The sequence below is a fragment of the Rhinopithecus roxellana genome, chromosome 8, assembly GCF_007565055.1.
Source record: "Rhinopithecus roxellana isolate Shanxi Qingling chromosome 8, ASM756505v1, whole genome shotgun sequence".
Taxonomy (NCBI): Eukaryota; Metazoa; Chordata; class Mammalia; order Primates; family Cercopithecidae; genus Rhinopithecus; species Rhinopithecus roxellana.
The window spans coordinates 21,797,917-21,812,415 of record NC_044556.1 but is presented as its reverse complement, the minus strand read 5'-3'; the positions used below and the strand labels follow the sequence as shown (position 1 = coordinate 21,812,415).

The 14,499-nt window shown below is 42.3% G+C and overlaps 1 protein-coding gene across 3 annotated transcripts in view; it reads left to right on the top strand.

Annotated features, from left to right (window-relative positions):
* BCAR3 (BCAR3 adaptor protein, NSP family member) overlaps positions 1-9,973 on the top strand; it is a 117,255-nt gene extending 107,282 nt beyond the window's left edge. For 2 of the 3 annotated variants that reach the window (XM_030936762.1, XM_030936764.1), the window contains 4 exons: positions 885-1,056; positions 4,905-5,016; positions 5,263-5,475; positions 9,345-9,973. In XM_030936762.1, the coding sequence (XP_030792622.1) occupies positions 885-1,056; positions 4,905-5,016; positions 5,263-5,475; positions 9,345-9,523 (676 nt within the window). In that variant the 3' untranslated portion in view covers positions 9,524-9,973. The remainder of the gene's footprint in view (positions 1-884; positions 1,057-4,904; positions 5,017-5,262; positions 5,476-9,344) is intronic. The other variant, XM_030936763.1, reaches the window with a different exon arrangement.
* The last annotated feature ends 4,526 nt before the right edge of the window (positions 9,974-14,499 follow it).

Below are 14,499 nucleotides of genomic sequence, written 5' to 3'. Positions count from 1 at the left end.
CTTCGCCTCCAGCACTTGTACCACAGCCTGGAAGAAACTGAGGCAATTCTGGTCTAAAGCAGTTAACTCCTGGGTCCTGATTTACAGTGGGAAGGAAAGGGGGTCACAGTCTATGCTTTTGCAGCAGACTGACCCCATTCATATTAGTCCTGTTGTCATGTGGAGGAAAGATCACCCTGCTTCCTGTTTGGGGTCTCTGAGGTTGACCTGTGTAGTTTAGGATGAGAAAAGGGAGGATTGTTGGGGAAAATGAGATTTTGATTTTATTAGGGTCTGGCCTTACAGGCACATTCCAGCCCATCAATCTTTATCCTCCTCCCCGTTCACTTTCTGGCCTCTGGAGTGGGGCTGGATAACACCATTCTTACCTCCTCTTTCCTGCCTTTGTTCTGATAGCTGTGTTATTGTCCTGAATCAAGAATGTCCTCTCATTTTCCTGTCCCTTCCATCCCCAAGTCCAGGGGGCCCAGTGGAGGTGGCCCTGGGCTACCCTGAGGAGAGATTCTCAGAGCGTGTTGGGGGACCTGCTGTCTCCACGGACCTCTCATGGTGCAGGGTACTAGCAGCCACATGCAACTTCTGAACAGCTTTGCCTCAGGAGCTCCCTCTTTGTGCCCCCAGGTGCAGGGTTGAACATGGCCCTGTCTGGGGACATCTTGCTTTCTGACGAAAGTGTACCCTCTGTGACCTAGTTTGGCCCTCCACAGTCAGCCTGCTACGGGGCCTTCTCTCTGTTGAGATTGGCCATCTAAACTGTGCTGCCGGCACATTTTAGAGCAATAGCAGCAAATGGCACAAAAACAGCCCTTCTCTTGGCTGATTTGGTTTGGTTTTCTCCTAGTCCCATTGGCCCTGAACCTGACCACTGATCTCCTCGCTTTCAGACACAACACGATGGCCATCGGCATTGCAGTGTACATTCTGGGCTGCACGGGCACTTTGGAGGACCGAGCAGCCACTCTGAGTAAGATCATCCAGGTGGCAGTGGAACTGAAGGATTCCATGGGGGACCTCTATTCCTTCTCAGCTCTCATGAAAGCCCTGGAAATGCCACAGGTAAATTTCCAGTTACTTTATGTGTACTTAATGTTCTGTAAAGAGATCTGCATGCCGTGTTTGGCAAATCAGACTATTTTAGTCAATCTCAAAAGTAAATTGAATCTTAGTGAAAGCTGCTTCATTTAGGGGACAGTGTCCTAAGTGTTTGGACTGGGGTCTATTTTTTTTTTTTCTTTTTTGAGACAGAATCTCACTCTGCCACCTAAGCTAGAGTGCAGTGGCGCAATCTCAGCTCACTGCAACCTCCACCTCCCAGGCTTAAGTGATTCTCATGCCTCAGCCTCAAGTAGCTGGGACTATAGGTATGCACCACCACACCTAGCTGATTTTTGTATTTTTAGTAGGGACAGGGTTTCACCAGGTTGGCCTCGAACACCTGACTTCAAATGATCTGCCCGCCTCAGCCTCCCAAAGTGCTGGAATTACAGGCATGAGCCACTGTGCCTGGACTGGGGTCTATTTTTTTTTTTGAAATGGAGTCTCACTCTATTGTCCAGGCTGCAGTGCAATGGCGTGATCTTGCCTCATTGCAACCTCTGTCTCCCGGGTTCAAGTGATTCTCCTGCCTCAGCCTCCTGAGTAGCTGGGATAACAGGCATGGGCTACCATACGTGGCTAATTTTTGTATTTTTAGTAGAGACAGGTTTTGCTATGTTGGCCAGGCTGGTCTCAAACTCCTGACCTCAGGTGATCCACCCACCTCAGCCTCTCAAAGTGCTGGGATTACAGGCGTGAGCCACCACACCCAGTCTCTGGGGTCTATTTTTAAAGTAGTAGATAATTGCTGACAGTCCATGCTTTCTCTTTGATGTACAGTAGCAAGTGTCATCCTCATGAACAGTAGTGATTCATGGAGAACCAATTAGGATGAGACATCTGGCTAAAGTGTGTCGTATAAGAAAGAGACTGCCTCCATCTGGGTCGCCAGGTGTGTGGGCAGTTTAGTATAATCCCTGGGAAATGAGACACTGGCAGAGCTTCTATCAGAGAATCCTTAGAATAGTTTAGTTCAGGTCACCTAAAACAGACTGTCCTATTAAAAAGTTCAGATTCCTGGTCCATCTGCCATAGAACTCCCTAATTACCGTTTCTGAAATTGGGCATTTGAATTTATCTGCTGTGCCAGGGGATTTTTAGGATGAGTGTCAAACATGAATATCTGTATCTGAAGTCAAGCAGGCCTCATAGAGGAAAATCATGCTGCCATCTTTATCGCTTAGGATCGGCACTCCCACTTCTGTTCTCCCAAGCCCTGGGTGCTTGGAGGACTTGAGTATGAGTTTACAATCCAGCCAACAAAACCTTCTAGTAACACCAAAACCACTGGTCACTCGGCTTGGCTGTTTCATAGCCACAGGCTATATCCGAAATCCTGCCAGGTGCTCATTGAAATTCCATCATTGCCACTGGGAAACAGCCACAATCACATGTCCCGCAAGTCAGATCATGGCAGGAACAGAATTTACTTGCATTAAAGCAAGGTCACCTTAAAAATAAAAGGTTGAACAACTTAGTGCCTTCTTCGGGAATTTTTGGGGGGTCAATTCTAATTACATTTCAGAAGCTTTCAAAATTCTTCAGGTAGACTGGAATTTTGTAGGATTGGTATTTGAAATAAGCAGTCCATAAGTTCTGCCGGATTTTCATGATATACCTATTTCTGCTGTAACAGGGGTTATCATTTTTTCATTCAGGTATTTTAATGTGTATTATGTTTATTTCTTGTCATCTAAAACTGCCTAGAATTTTGACAGCAGAGCCAACAGGCCAGGCTGTGGGTAAAGCTTTCCAGCCCAGAGCTTCCCCTGAGACTGGTAAAGGGGATGTTTTGTGGGATCACATGGTTGCCATCCATGACATCAAACTCAGCGGTTAGGGACTTGTCCCCAACCACATTACCATGCTTTGTAGGTGGCTCCCTGCCTTTTAACAGTGTCAGCCTTTCTCTTCTGGAGCACATCAGCAGTGACAGGACACAGTCCTCCGGAGCATTCAATGGCCTAGGAGGAAGTGGCATACCCAGGGAAAGCCCAAAAAAAGAGTCACATTACTTTGCATGTTACCATCCAACCCAGCCCTTACACTATAGCCACATGTGCCACCTTCTCTTCTCAGCTTCTAGTATCAAGAGAGTACATCCAGGAGACGGGCCTAGCCCAGACCCAGAGGCTTCTTTCAGAAAGGCAATGCCTCAGGGAGTGGGTAGGGAGCAGGGGTCTACAGAAGGAAGGGCAGCATGGTGGGCAGCAGGAGGAAGGCCAGCCACAGCCTTTTCTTCACAGCACATCTGCTGGTGCTGAGCCTACTCACCTTCCTTTTGGATACAGGAGCTCTTCAAGGCCAAGTAAATGAATCTCAGCTCTACCACATACCAGCTGGGAAGCCTTGGGCAGTTACCTAATCGCTTCTGTTTTCTGATCTGTAAAATGAAGCCAAAATACCTGTCTTAAAGGGCACTGTGAAGATTAAATGAAATTCTTTAAATATTTGACACAAAGTTGGCTCTTATTCCCTAAATACTAATGCCCTGGCCTTGTTTCATGTAGAAAACTTAACACAGCCTTGCTGGTTTTAGGGTATGACTTGGGGACCATTTATCTCAGGACAGAGTCAGTGGTAATATGCTGCTGCTGACTAAATTGTTCCAGAAGAAAATTAGGCCCCGAGTTACCTGCAGAAGAAAAGAAATGAGTAGCAGGCGTGGTGTCATGCCTGTTGTCCCAGCTACTCAGGAGGCTGAGGTGGGAGGATCACTGGGCCTGGGAGGTTGAGGCTACAGTGAGCTGTGATCGTACCACTGCACCCCAGCCTGGGCAACAGAGTGAGACCCTGTCTCAAAGAAAAAAAAGTCATAAAACTCTTTAAGAGACTAGTTAAACTATAGCTCTCCATACAGTGGACTATTATGCAGAAATTTAACAAAATAAGGCTGTTCTATATGTACTTATACTGAATGCTTTTGAGGCAAGGAATAGATACGGTTTATATGGTATAATATGCATGTATTTATTTTTAAAAGGGGTGTGCATATAGACAGGAATTTTGGGGAGGTCAATTCCAGTTTTATTTCAAGAGCTTTCAGAATTCTTCAGGTACAATGGAATTTTCTAGGATCAATATTTAAAATAAGCAACTTATCAATTCTGCCATATTTTCCTAATAATGCTGATTTCTATTATAGCAAGAGTTATAATTTTTCATTCAGGCGCTTTACTTTGCATCGTGTTTATTTCCTCTCATCCAATACTGCCTTAAATTTTGACAGTGGACTGGCCAGCAGGCCGTGTGTGTGTGAAGTGCACACGCACAAGCAGTTGAAGAAAGTTGTCGTCTCTGGGATGGGCTAACAGCAATGCAGATGGGGAGGATGGGGGATTACTTTTCCTCTCTACCCTGCTTTCAGCCACTTTGACATTTTTACCATGTGTATCTATCACCTGTTCCAAAATTTAAGCAAAAAGGTAATTTTATTTATTTTATTTTATTTATTTTATTTTATTTTATTTTATTTTGAGACGGGGTCTCACTCTGTCACCTAGGGTGGAATGCAGTGGCACGATCTTGGCTCATTGCAACCTTCACCTCCCGGGTTCAAGCGATTCTCCCGCCTCAACCTCCCGAGTAGCTGGGAATACAGGCACACGCCATCATGCCTGGCTAATTTTTTTTTTGAGTAGAGACAGGGTTTCACCATGTTGGCCAGACTGGTCTTGAACTCCTGACCTCAAGTGATCCACCCACCTCAGCCTTCCAAAGTGCTGGGATTACAGGCGTGAGCCACCATGCCCAGCCACAAAAAGGTAATTTTAAAAAGAACCTTTTCCAAAACACTACGTTTCTTCCAGATCACAAGGTTAGAAAAGATGTGGACTGCTCTGCGGCACCAGTACACCCAGACTGCCATTCTCTATGAGAAACAGCTGAAGCCCTTCAGCAAAATCCTGCATGAAGGCAGAGGTGAGCACGTGGGCAGAGCAAGCATGGGGCTACCCCGCTGGGGAGTGGAGTACAAGTACACAGGGCATGTTATGAGGCCCTGAGTTATCTGCAGCACTGTGGATGGCTCATCAGGGCTTTTATCAGATGACAGTGTTGCTTGTAGAAGGCTGCAGTTGCTATAACAAGACAAGGGCTGAGTCACCTCATTCTGTGCTTAACTTTGGAAAACATCTGATATGGAAAACTCTACTCCTTATTCTTCAGAGTCCACATGTGTTCCCCCAAATAATGTATCAGTCCCACTGCTGATGCCCCTTGTGACCTTAATGGAGCGCCAGGCTGTCACTTTTGAAGGAACCGACATGTGGGAAAAAAATGACCAGAGCTGTGAAATCATGCTGAACCATTTGGCAACAGCACGATTGATGGCCGAGGCCACGGACAGCTACCGGATGAATGCTGAGAGGATCCTGGCAGGTGAGAGGTGGTTTTTGTAAGCTTTTCTCTAACACTGTATGAGTAATTGAAATGAAGGAATGGAAGAGCATGGCTGACTTCACTTAGAAAAAGACTAAAAAGGAAGGATTAAAGAATGGACTTCCATTTCCTATATGGCTGGTTATTACTTCCTCTTAATTCCAGAATGACTCAAGTGCCTTGTTTCTCCTTTCTTCTTGAAGTGTTCCTTTTGTTCAATGGTATAGAATAAACAGAGAGAAGGGGTCAAGAACGAATTGGGGCCGGGCACGGTGGTTCACGCCTGTAATCCCAGTACTCTGGGAGGCTGAGGCAGGTGGATCACTTGAAGTCAGGAGTTCACGACCAGCTTGGCCCAAATGATGAAACCCTGTCTCTGCTAGAAATACAAAAATTAGCTGGGCGTGGTGGTGCATGCCTGTAATCCTATCTACCCAGGAGGCTGAGGCAGGAGAATCACTTGAACCCGGGAGGTGGAGGTTGCAGTCAGCTGAGATTGCACCACTGCACTCTAGCCTGGGTGCTGGGCAACAGAGCAAGAATTGGCCAACTTGCCTACCACTTATTAATAGTACCTTTAATAGGTGAGATTAGAAAAGGTGATGTGCCAAGATGAGGTGGAGTTTTATTCAGACCTCATTTATCTGCATTCCTGTGAAGTGAGCTCCCCTGCTTTTATCACCAGACACATCCTGGAAAGTGTGGGGCACTTCTACAATGTGTAAACGTATCTTTCTTATAAGTGCTATGGTGACAAAAAGCAGCCTCCTCAGTCAGCACGGCCAGCATTTATCACAGATGCGGCATGTGCGCGGCACCACGCTAACTGGATGTCCTGAGGAATGTAAGCAGGTATCTCAGCATGCAGCGATAAGTGCAGGGTGTACTGTGGGAGCACTTAGGGGAAGGGACTGATTTGGTCAGAGATGCTAGGAAAGAGGAAGCACCTGGTGACAGCTTCCCAGAAAACACTGCATTGATTGTTAAAGGACAAAAGTAGTTACCAGCAAGCAGGCTGGGAATTCCACTCAGACGGCACAATCCAAGCAAAGCCACTGAGAGGGCCTGGTGAAAACTGGGATCCACAAGTACTTGGGTTTAGATTTGTACAAAGTATGACCTAAGGAATGGCCAACTAGGCTACAGAGGGAGGTGCAGCTGGGAAGGGCCTTCCACATAGGACCATGGCTGAAGAACAGCCCGTGAAGGGTTTAACCATGGGAGGGTGCAACATGGTCAGATTTCTGTTTTAAAGTAAATTACTCTGGTGTCCGTGTGGAGGAAGGCTGGAGGGCTGAAGGTTTGATGGCAGAAAGACCATTCAACAAGGAGGGCTTTGCCAAGGCAGTCGTCGGGGATGACTATTTTCCATTACTATATAATTTTTAAAAATTCTTCAAGGACCCATAGTTTGATTCACAAGGTTAAGAACTACATGGGGGCAGGAGACTCCATTCATTTAATTCTAAAAGAGAGCTGCCTCAGAACCAGAATGTGGGACTCAGTCGTTTGCACCGTCTGCTGTGGTTATAAGTACCACATACCTGTTTCATTTTCTTCCTCAAAAAGTTCTCCAGGATTGGCTGTATGTTACTCAAACAATAAAAACACACAAGTCAACAAATATCAGAGTGCCTACTTAGACAAAGCCAATGAATACATTACCATGGATGTTGCACAAGCCAGTACATCAGCAGGGTGTGTTTTTAGAAAAGTGTGCCATAAGCTGTTCTACAGCTCTAAATCACTTTAAAGGTCGCTGATGGAATTTTTTAGTTGATCCTAATGTAGATTTACATAGCAAGTTCTCATTGCTGTAAGTGACAGTGAACCCAGGAAAGGCAGAGATCTGCTCATCAGCATAGACCAGACCAGGTGAATGGGGAGGGGCTCAAAGCATGTTAACTGAATGAATAGAAGTCACCATCTGGGGGCCGGGCACGGTGGCTCACGCCTGTATTCCCAGCACTTTGGGAGGCTGAGGCAGGCAGATCACCTGAGGTCAGGACTTACTTAGGGGCCAGCCTGGCCAACATGGTGAAACCCTGTCTCTTGTTAAAAATACAAAAATTAGCCGTGGAATTTTGCGAAGGAATACTTAAGAGGGTGAGGCAGGAGAATCAAGCAATTCTCCTCAATTCTTAATTTCAGTGAGCTGAGATTATGACACTCACTGCACTCCAGCCTGGTCTCAAAAAAAAAAAAAAAAAAAAAAAAAAAGTTGCCATCTGGCCTTTGGTTGGTTATACACCAAGGATATTCTGGCATCATCAAGAAGAAAATATTCCTGTTGTCCTTGCTACCACCAAGATCCTGTGATCTAGATGGCAGGTATATTTAATGACAGAACAAACTATCCCAGCAATAATAAAGGATGAGAACCACATGCCTCTTTGGCTAGAGGCTGCTTCCTTTTTAATAGAGTTGCCTGAACATCTTTGGCCTTAAGTAGACCAGATCCTCTCTTAAATGGAGTAGAGTTAAGAAATAAACCCACACATACGATTTTCAACAAAGGTGCCAAAATAATTCACTGGATAAAGTATAATCCGTCTACAAATGGTGCTGGAACTATCGGATATCCACATGCAAAAAAGTGAATCTCGATCCTTACCTCATACCATACACAATATTCCAAAATGGATCATAGACCCAAAATGTAAGGGCTAAAGTATAGCCTTCTCTAAGAAAACATACGAGAAATTCTTTGTGCCCTTAAGCTATGTAAAGATTTCTTGGCTGGGCGTGGTGGTTCATGCCTGTAATCCCAGCACTTTGGGAGGCCAAGGTGGCCAGATAACCTGAGGTCGGGAGTTCAAGACCAGCCTGACCAACATGGAGAAACCCCGTCTCTACTAAAAATACAAAATTAGCCGGGCGCGGTGGTGCATGCCTGTAATCCCAGCTATTCGGGAGGCTGAGAGGCAGGAGAAGTCGCTTGAACCCAGGAGGCAAAGGTTGCGGTGAGCTGAGATCACGCCATTGAACTTCAGCCTGGGCAACAAAACTCCGTCTCAAAAAAAAAAAAAAAAAAGTTAACATATACTTACCATATGACCCAATAATTCCTCTCCTAGAGAAATGAAAACACGTGTCCACACAGATTTGTACATAAATGTTCACAATCAGTTACTCATAGCAGCAGAAAATGGAAACAACCCAAATGTCATCAGTTGGTGAATGGATAAACAAAACATGGCATGTCCATAAAACTGAATACTGATCAGTAAAAATGAATTATTAACATGCAACATGGAATAATCTCAAAAACACCAGGCTAAGTGAAAGAAGTCACACATTAAAAAGTCCATAGTGGATGATTCCATTTATCCCAAATTCCTAGAAAAGGCAAAACAGTAGCAACAGAAAGCAGATCAGTGGTTGACTGAGGTCTGCAGTAGGAACAGGAATTGACAGCAAAGAGATACTAAGGTGATGTAAGTGTTCTAAGACTGGTAGTGATGGTTTATATAGACTTACTGTCATATATCAAACTGCACAGCCAAAAACAGGTGAATCATATGACATGTAAACTGTACATCAGTAAAGTTGGTAAAAACAAGTAACAAACTCCTAGGTACCATGAACCCTCCTTCCCACAGCACTACTTCCCACAGCGGTTTGTACAAACCAATTTCACTCTATTGTTTTTTAATGAGTTTACCTGTTATTTCTTCTCTGAAGGTGCTCAGGTTCTGCAGGGTGGGACTCTGCTCTCCCTTATACAGAATAGATCCTATATTTTTCTTTGGGGACATTTTTTAAAGTTCTGAGAGAGAGAAGAAGTTCATTTTGATTCTACTTTAAGCAAGCTTTCAGTCTACTTAGACAGAACTGAAGTAACTTTCTGTTTGTTTTGTTTTGATTAGGTTTTCAACCAGATGAAGAAATGAATGAAATCTGCAAGACTGAATTTCAAATGCGATTGCTATGGGGCAGCAAAGGCGCACAAGTCAATCAGACAGAGAGATACGAGAAATTCAACCAGATTTTAACTGCCCTCTCACGCAAATTGGAACCTCCTCCTGTAAAGCAGGCAGAGCTTTGATAACTCTCCAGAGAACCTTTAGAATATCTTTTCAAGTTTCCTCAGCTTCATCTTTGGGAAAGCTTACTATTTGATAAAGTAATAATGTGCAAATCTGACAATATACAAGCTTTTAGTATCCACAGGATATTAAATGTGTAAATTGCACAGAGCACACTTATTTATGAATTGTCTAAAATTACTACTGATTTTTAAATGAATAATTTATTATTAAGGTAACTACTGCTAATGTTGATCAGCAAATTTAAGAGAAGACCTAGCTATGTTGGCTGGTTGCTTTCTATTATCATGGTATTTGACCATTTTAGTTTTAATTCCATGTCAGATAAGTGTAAATAGAAGAGTTTAAAAGCATGAACCATTTCAGAAGGTATCAGTTATATGATATTCTTTAAACAAATATGAAAAATGTAAATACTCATGAATGAAAATATATCTTTTTGTGAAACAGTTGTATCCAGTCTCTTTCATATTAAACAATTCATCTTGGTACAATAATTCTACCTCTTAGCCACCTCAGGCATGCTCTCCCCTAGGCACCATATCCTGATGGTAAACCACAATGAATGAAAGTGGTATGAAAAATTTAATATTCCTGGATTAGGAGACAGAGTGATAGTGACACAAGGTAGAAACAGCTGCACAGGACCTAGGTTCAAACTCAAGCTGTGGTACTTGCTAGCAGGTGTAGTTAGGCCAAGTTTACCTCATTGAAATCCATGTGCAGCATAGCAGCCTGTACAAACTGGGCACCCAGATGTTATGAACAGAACATCTCTTCACATATTTCAGAGTAATCAACTGTTACCTTTTCCTCTAGCTGATAAGTACAACAATGCGTTTCCTAGGTTGGCTTTCTAGGTTTCTCATTTTGCAAAGGGGATACTTTCTACTTTCTTTCTAGTTTATCAATATCCCTCTCAACTTTCCCTATTGCACAGAATTTGGAATGTAAGACTTTAACATATCCTGTCACTCTGCCACCAACTGTCAAACATTTAATAATCTGTTTTTCCTTCTCTTTTAAATAGTATTAGGACCATACCAACTTTTATATTCGTCTTAAACTGGCTGTGAAAATTTCTCCACAATGTTAAATAGCCTTTAAAAACTATGATTTATTGGTGACAGAAGTTACACTGTAACTTAACTATCGCCCTGTGATGGTTTTTAAAAACGTGCCACATTTTTTTAAAAGGTGCCATAATATGTTATTTTTTGTTGAAACAAACCAAAGCACATTTCTCCTTCTGGCAATATGGTGGTTCAGCTGCTCTTAGCCCTCTCACCATAACTAAATCCTGAATACATTTTAATAAACATACCTTTTAGTGTATGATCAACCTTGATAGAAATCCCCAAGGAACAAACTTCTCCCCCTGCCGCACCTGAAAAAGGTACAGCAAATTTGAATCAATTCCTTATGAGAACTTAGGAGCTGGGACAGACCTAGAGGCAAAGAGTAACGTCAGCTCAATGAATGAGAGTGTCTGTCTTGGGGGAACTTAAAATGCCTCCATTAAGCAGGACTCCTTAAAGGGTCCCTGTTAATGGAGTAGAAAACATTCATCTGCCAGCAAAGGGAGGCTGCCAGGAAACATGACTGTGTTCACATATAGCTCCAGGAAGAAAATAATTATAATGACTATAATCTTCAATGAGGATCTGCAACCACACGCCTGTCCTCATACAGGTCTGGAGTAAAAATTACAAAATCCAAAACCAAGAAATTGATTTACAGTGGTCACAGGTTGGTGGTGCCTACCAGATATGAAAGCTCATAATTAAGCTACAGTAATTAAGGTATCATCAGAAATTTAACATGACAGAGTGATACTGTTGATCAGCAAGGGAAAGGATGACTTTAATTCTTGAACAATTGGTTAAGCAAATGAAAGGGGGAAAATGGTCTCTTACCTCTTATCATACACAAAAATAAAATTTGGATGAGTTAAGAACCTACATGGGAAAGGCAAAATCATAATACTTTTAGAATAAAATATATTTTACTTTGAATCAAGTATTTCTTAAGTTAGAAAAAGCATTAATTATAAAGTAACAACTAATCTGCATTAAAAAGAACTTCCATTCAAAAGACAACATAGAGAACCTGAAAAATCAGAAATATTGGCAACGCATAAAATGGACAACAGATTAGTATAGTAGGCAGCCTCCAAGATGGCCCCCAATGTTCTCTGCCTTCTGGTGCTCACACTCTGTGTTGTCCCTTCCCACATTATACCAGGCTTTGTGCAACCAAGCACACAGGGCAGAAGTAATGGTATGTTGCATCTGAGATAGGTTATGAGAAGACTGTAGCTTCTGTCTTGAGTCTTGGATCACTCACTCTGGGGAAAGCAAGATGCCACCTTGTGAGTATCCCTATGGAGAGGTCCTCATGGCAAGGAACTGTAGCCTCTGGCCAACAGCCAGCAAGGATAATCTTGGAAGTGGACTCTCCAGCCCCAGTCAAAGCCTTGAGGCGACTACAACCTCAGCCAGCAGTTGGACTGTGACCTCATGAGAAACCCTGAGCCAAAATCAGCCAGCTATGTTACACAGTAAGAGATAACACAATTAGCATCCTTAATATGTAAAGAGCTTCCATGAATAAATATAAAAAGACAATTGACCCCCCCCCCCCCCGAAAAAAGGATGAAAACAGGGTTTTTACAAGAAGGGGAAACACAGTAAACACGAAGATGCACAACATCAATAATCAGGGCAACAATTGAAGCCTATAATGAAATGCTCTTTTATATCCTTTAACTGACAAAAATTGAAGTCTGACTCCTAAGTGCTGGCCAGGATATGGAACATGAATAACCCTTATACAATGCCTGTAGGAGTGTAAAAATATTACAATAACTTTGGGAGGAAAATGTGGCATTATATTTTAAAGCTGAAAATTAAGGAAGTCCTAGCCAGAGCAGTCAGGCAAGAGAAAGAAATAAAAGGCACCCAAGTACGAAAAAGGGAAGTCATATTTTCTCTGTGTTGATGATACGATTCTGTACCTAGAAAACCCTAAAGATTCCACCAAAAGACTCCTAGACCTCATAAATGACTTAAGCAAAGTCTCAAGATGCAAAATCAATGTACAACAATCAGAAGCATTTCTATATACTAGTAACATTCAAGCTGAGAACCAAATCAAGAATATAATCTCATTTACAATAGTCACCAAAAAACAAAACAAAACAAAACAAAACTAGGACTGCTGAAATACTGCTGAAAGAAATCATAGGTGACACAAACAAATGGAAAATCAATCAGCGTTCATGCATTGGAAGAATCAATATCATTCAAATGTCAATATTGCCCAAAGCAATATATAGATTCAACACTATTCCTATCAAATTACAAATGTCACTTTTGACAAAATTAGAAAAAATTATTCTAAAATTCATACGGAACGAAGCAAAAAGAATAAAGTGGAAAGTATCACATTACCTGACTTCAAACTATACCACAAGGCTACAGTAACCAAACCAGCATGGTACTGGTACAAAAATAGACACAATAGACCAATGGAACAGAGTAAGGACCCCTGAAATAAAGCTGCTGCACACCTACAACCAATTGATCTTCAACAAAGTTGACAAAATAAATAATAGGGAAAGTATACCCTATTCAATAAATGGTGTTGGGAAGACTAACCATATGCAGAAGAATGAAGCTGGACACCTACTTCTCACAATACACAAAAATTAAGATGAATTAAAGACTTAACTGAAAGACCTCAAGCTATAAAAAGCCTAGAAGAAAACCTAGAAAATACTCTTCTAAATATTGGCCGAGGCAAAGAATTTATGACTACATCCTCTAAAGCAAATGCAACAAGAACAAAAGTTGACAACTGAGACCCAACTAAACCAAAGAGCTTCTGCATAGCAAAAGAAACTATCAACAGATTAAACAGACAACCTACAGAATAGGAGCAAATATTTGCACACTACACATCTGACCAAGGACTAATATCCAGAATCTGTAAGGAACTTAAATCAGCAAGAAAATAACTACATTAAAAAGTGGGCAACGGACATGAACAGACACTTCTCAGAAGACACACAAGCAGCCAACAAACATGAAAAACTTCTATCATTAGTCAGCAGAGAGATGCAAATGAAAACCACAATATCAGCTCACACCAGTCAGAATGGCTACTGAAAAGTGAAAAAAAAAAAAAAAAAAAAAAGATGTTGGCAAGTTTGTGAAAAAAAGGGAATGCTTATACACTATTGGTGGAAATGCAAATTAGTTCAGCCCCTGTGGAAAGCAGTTTGGAGATTTCTCCAAGAACTGAAACTAGAATTATACCATTTGACCCAGCAATTGCATTACTGGGTATATACCCAAAGGAAAAGAAATCATTCTACCAAAAAGACATCTGCACTCGTGTATTTATCACAGCACTATTCACAACAGCAAAGACATACAATCAACCCAGGTGCCCATTAGTGGTTGACTGGATAAGGAAAATGTGGTGGGCAGGCACAGTGGCTCATGCCTGTAATCCCAGTACTTTGGGAGGCTGAGGCGAGTGGCCTGAGGTCAGGAGTTTGAAACCAGCCTGGCCAACATGGTGAAACCCCGTCTCTACTAAAAATACAAAAATCAGCTGGGTGTGATGGCGGGCACCTGTAATCCTAGCTACTCAGGAGGCAGAGGCAGGAGAATGACTTGAACCCGGGAGGCAGAGGTTGCAGTGAGCCGAGATTATGCCATTGCACTCCAGCTGGGTGACAAGAGCAAAACTCCATCTCAAAAAAAAAAAAAAAAAAAAAAAAAAGGAGAGAGAAAAAAGAAAAAAAATGTGGTACATACACACCATGGACTACTACACAACCATGGAAAAGAATGAAATATTCTTTGCAATAACATGGATGCAGCTGGAGCCCATTATCCTAAGCGAATTAATGCAGAAACAGAAAACCAAATACTACTGCATGTCCTCACTTTTAAGTGGGAGCAAA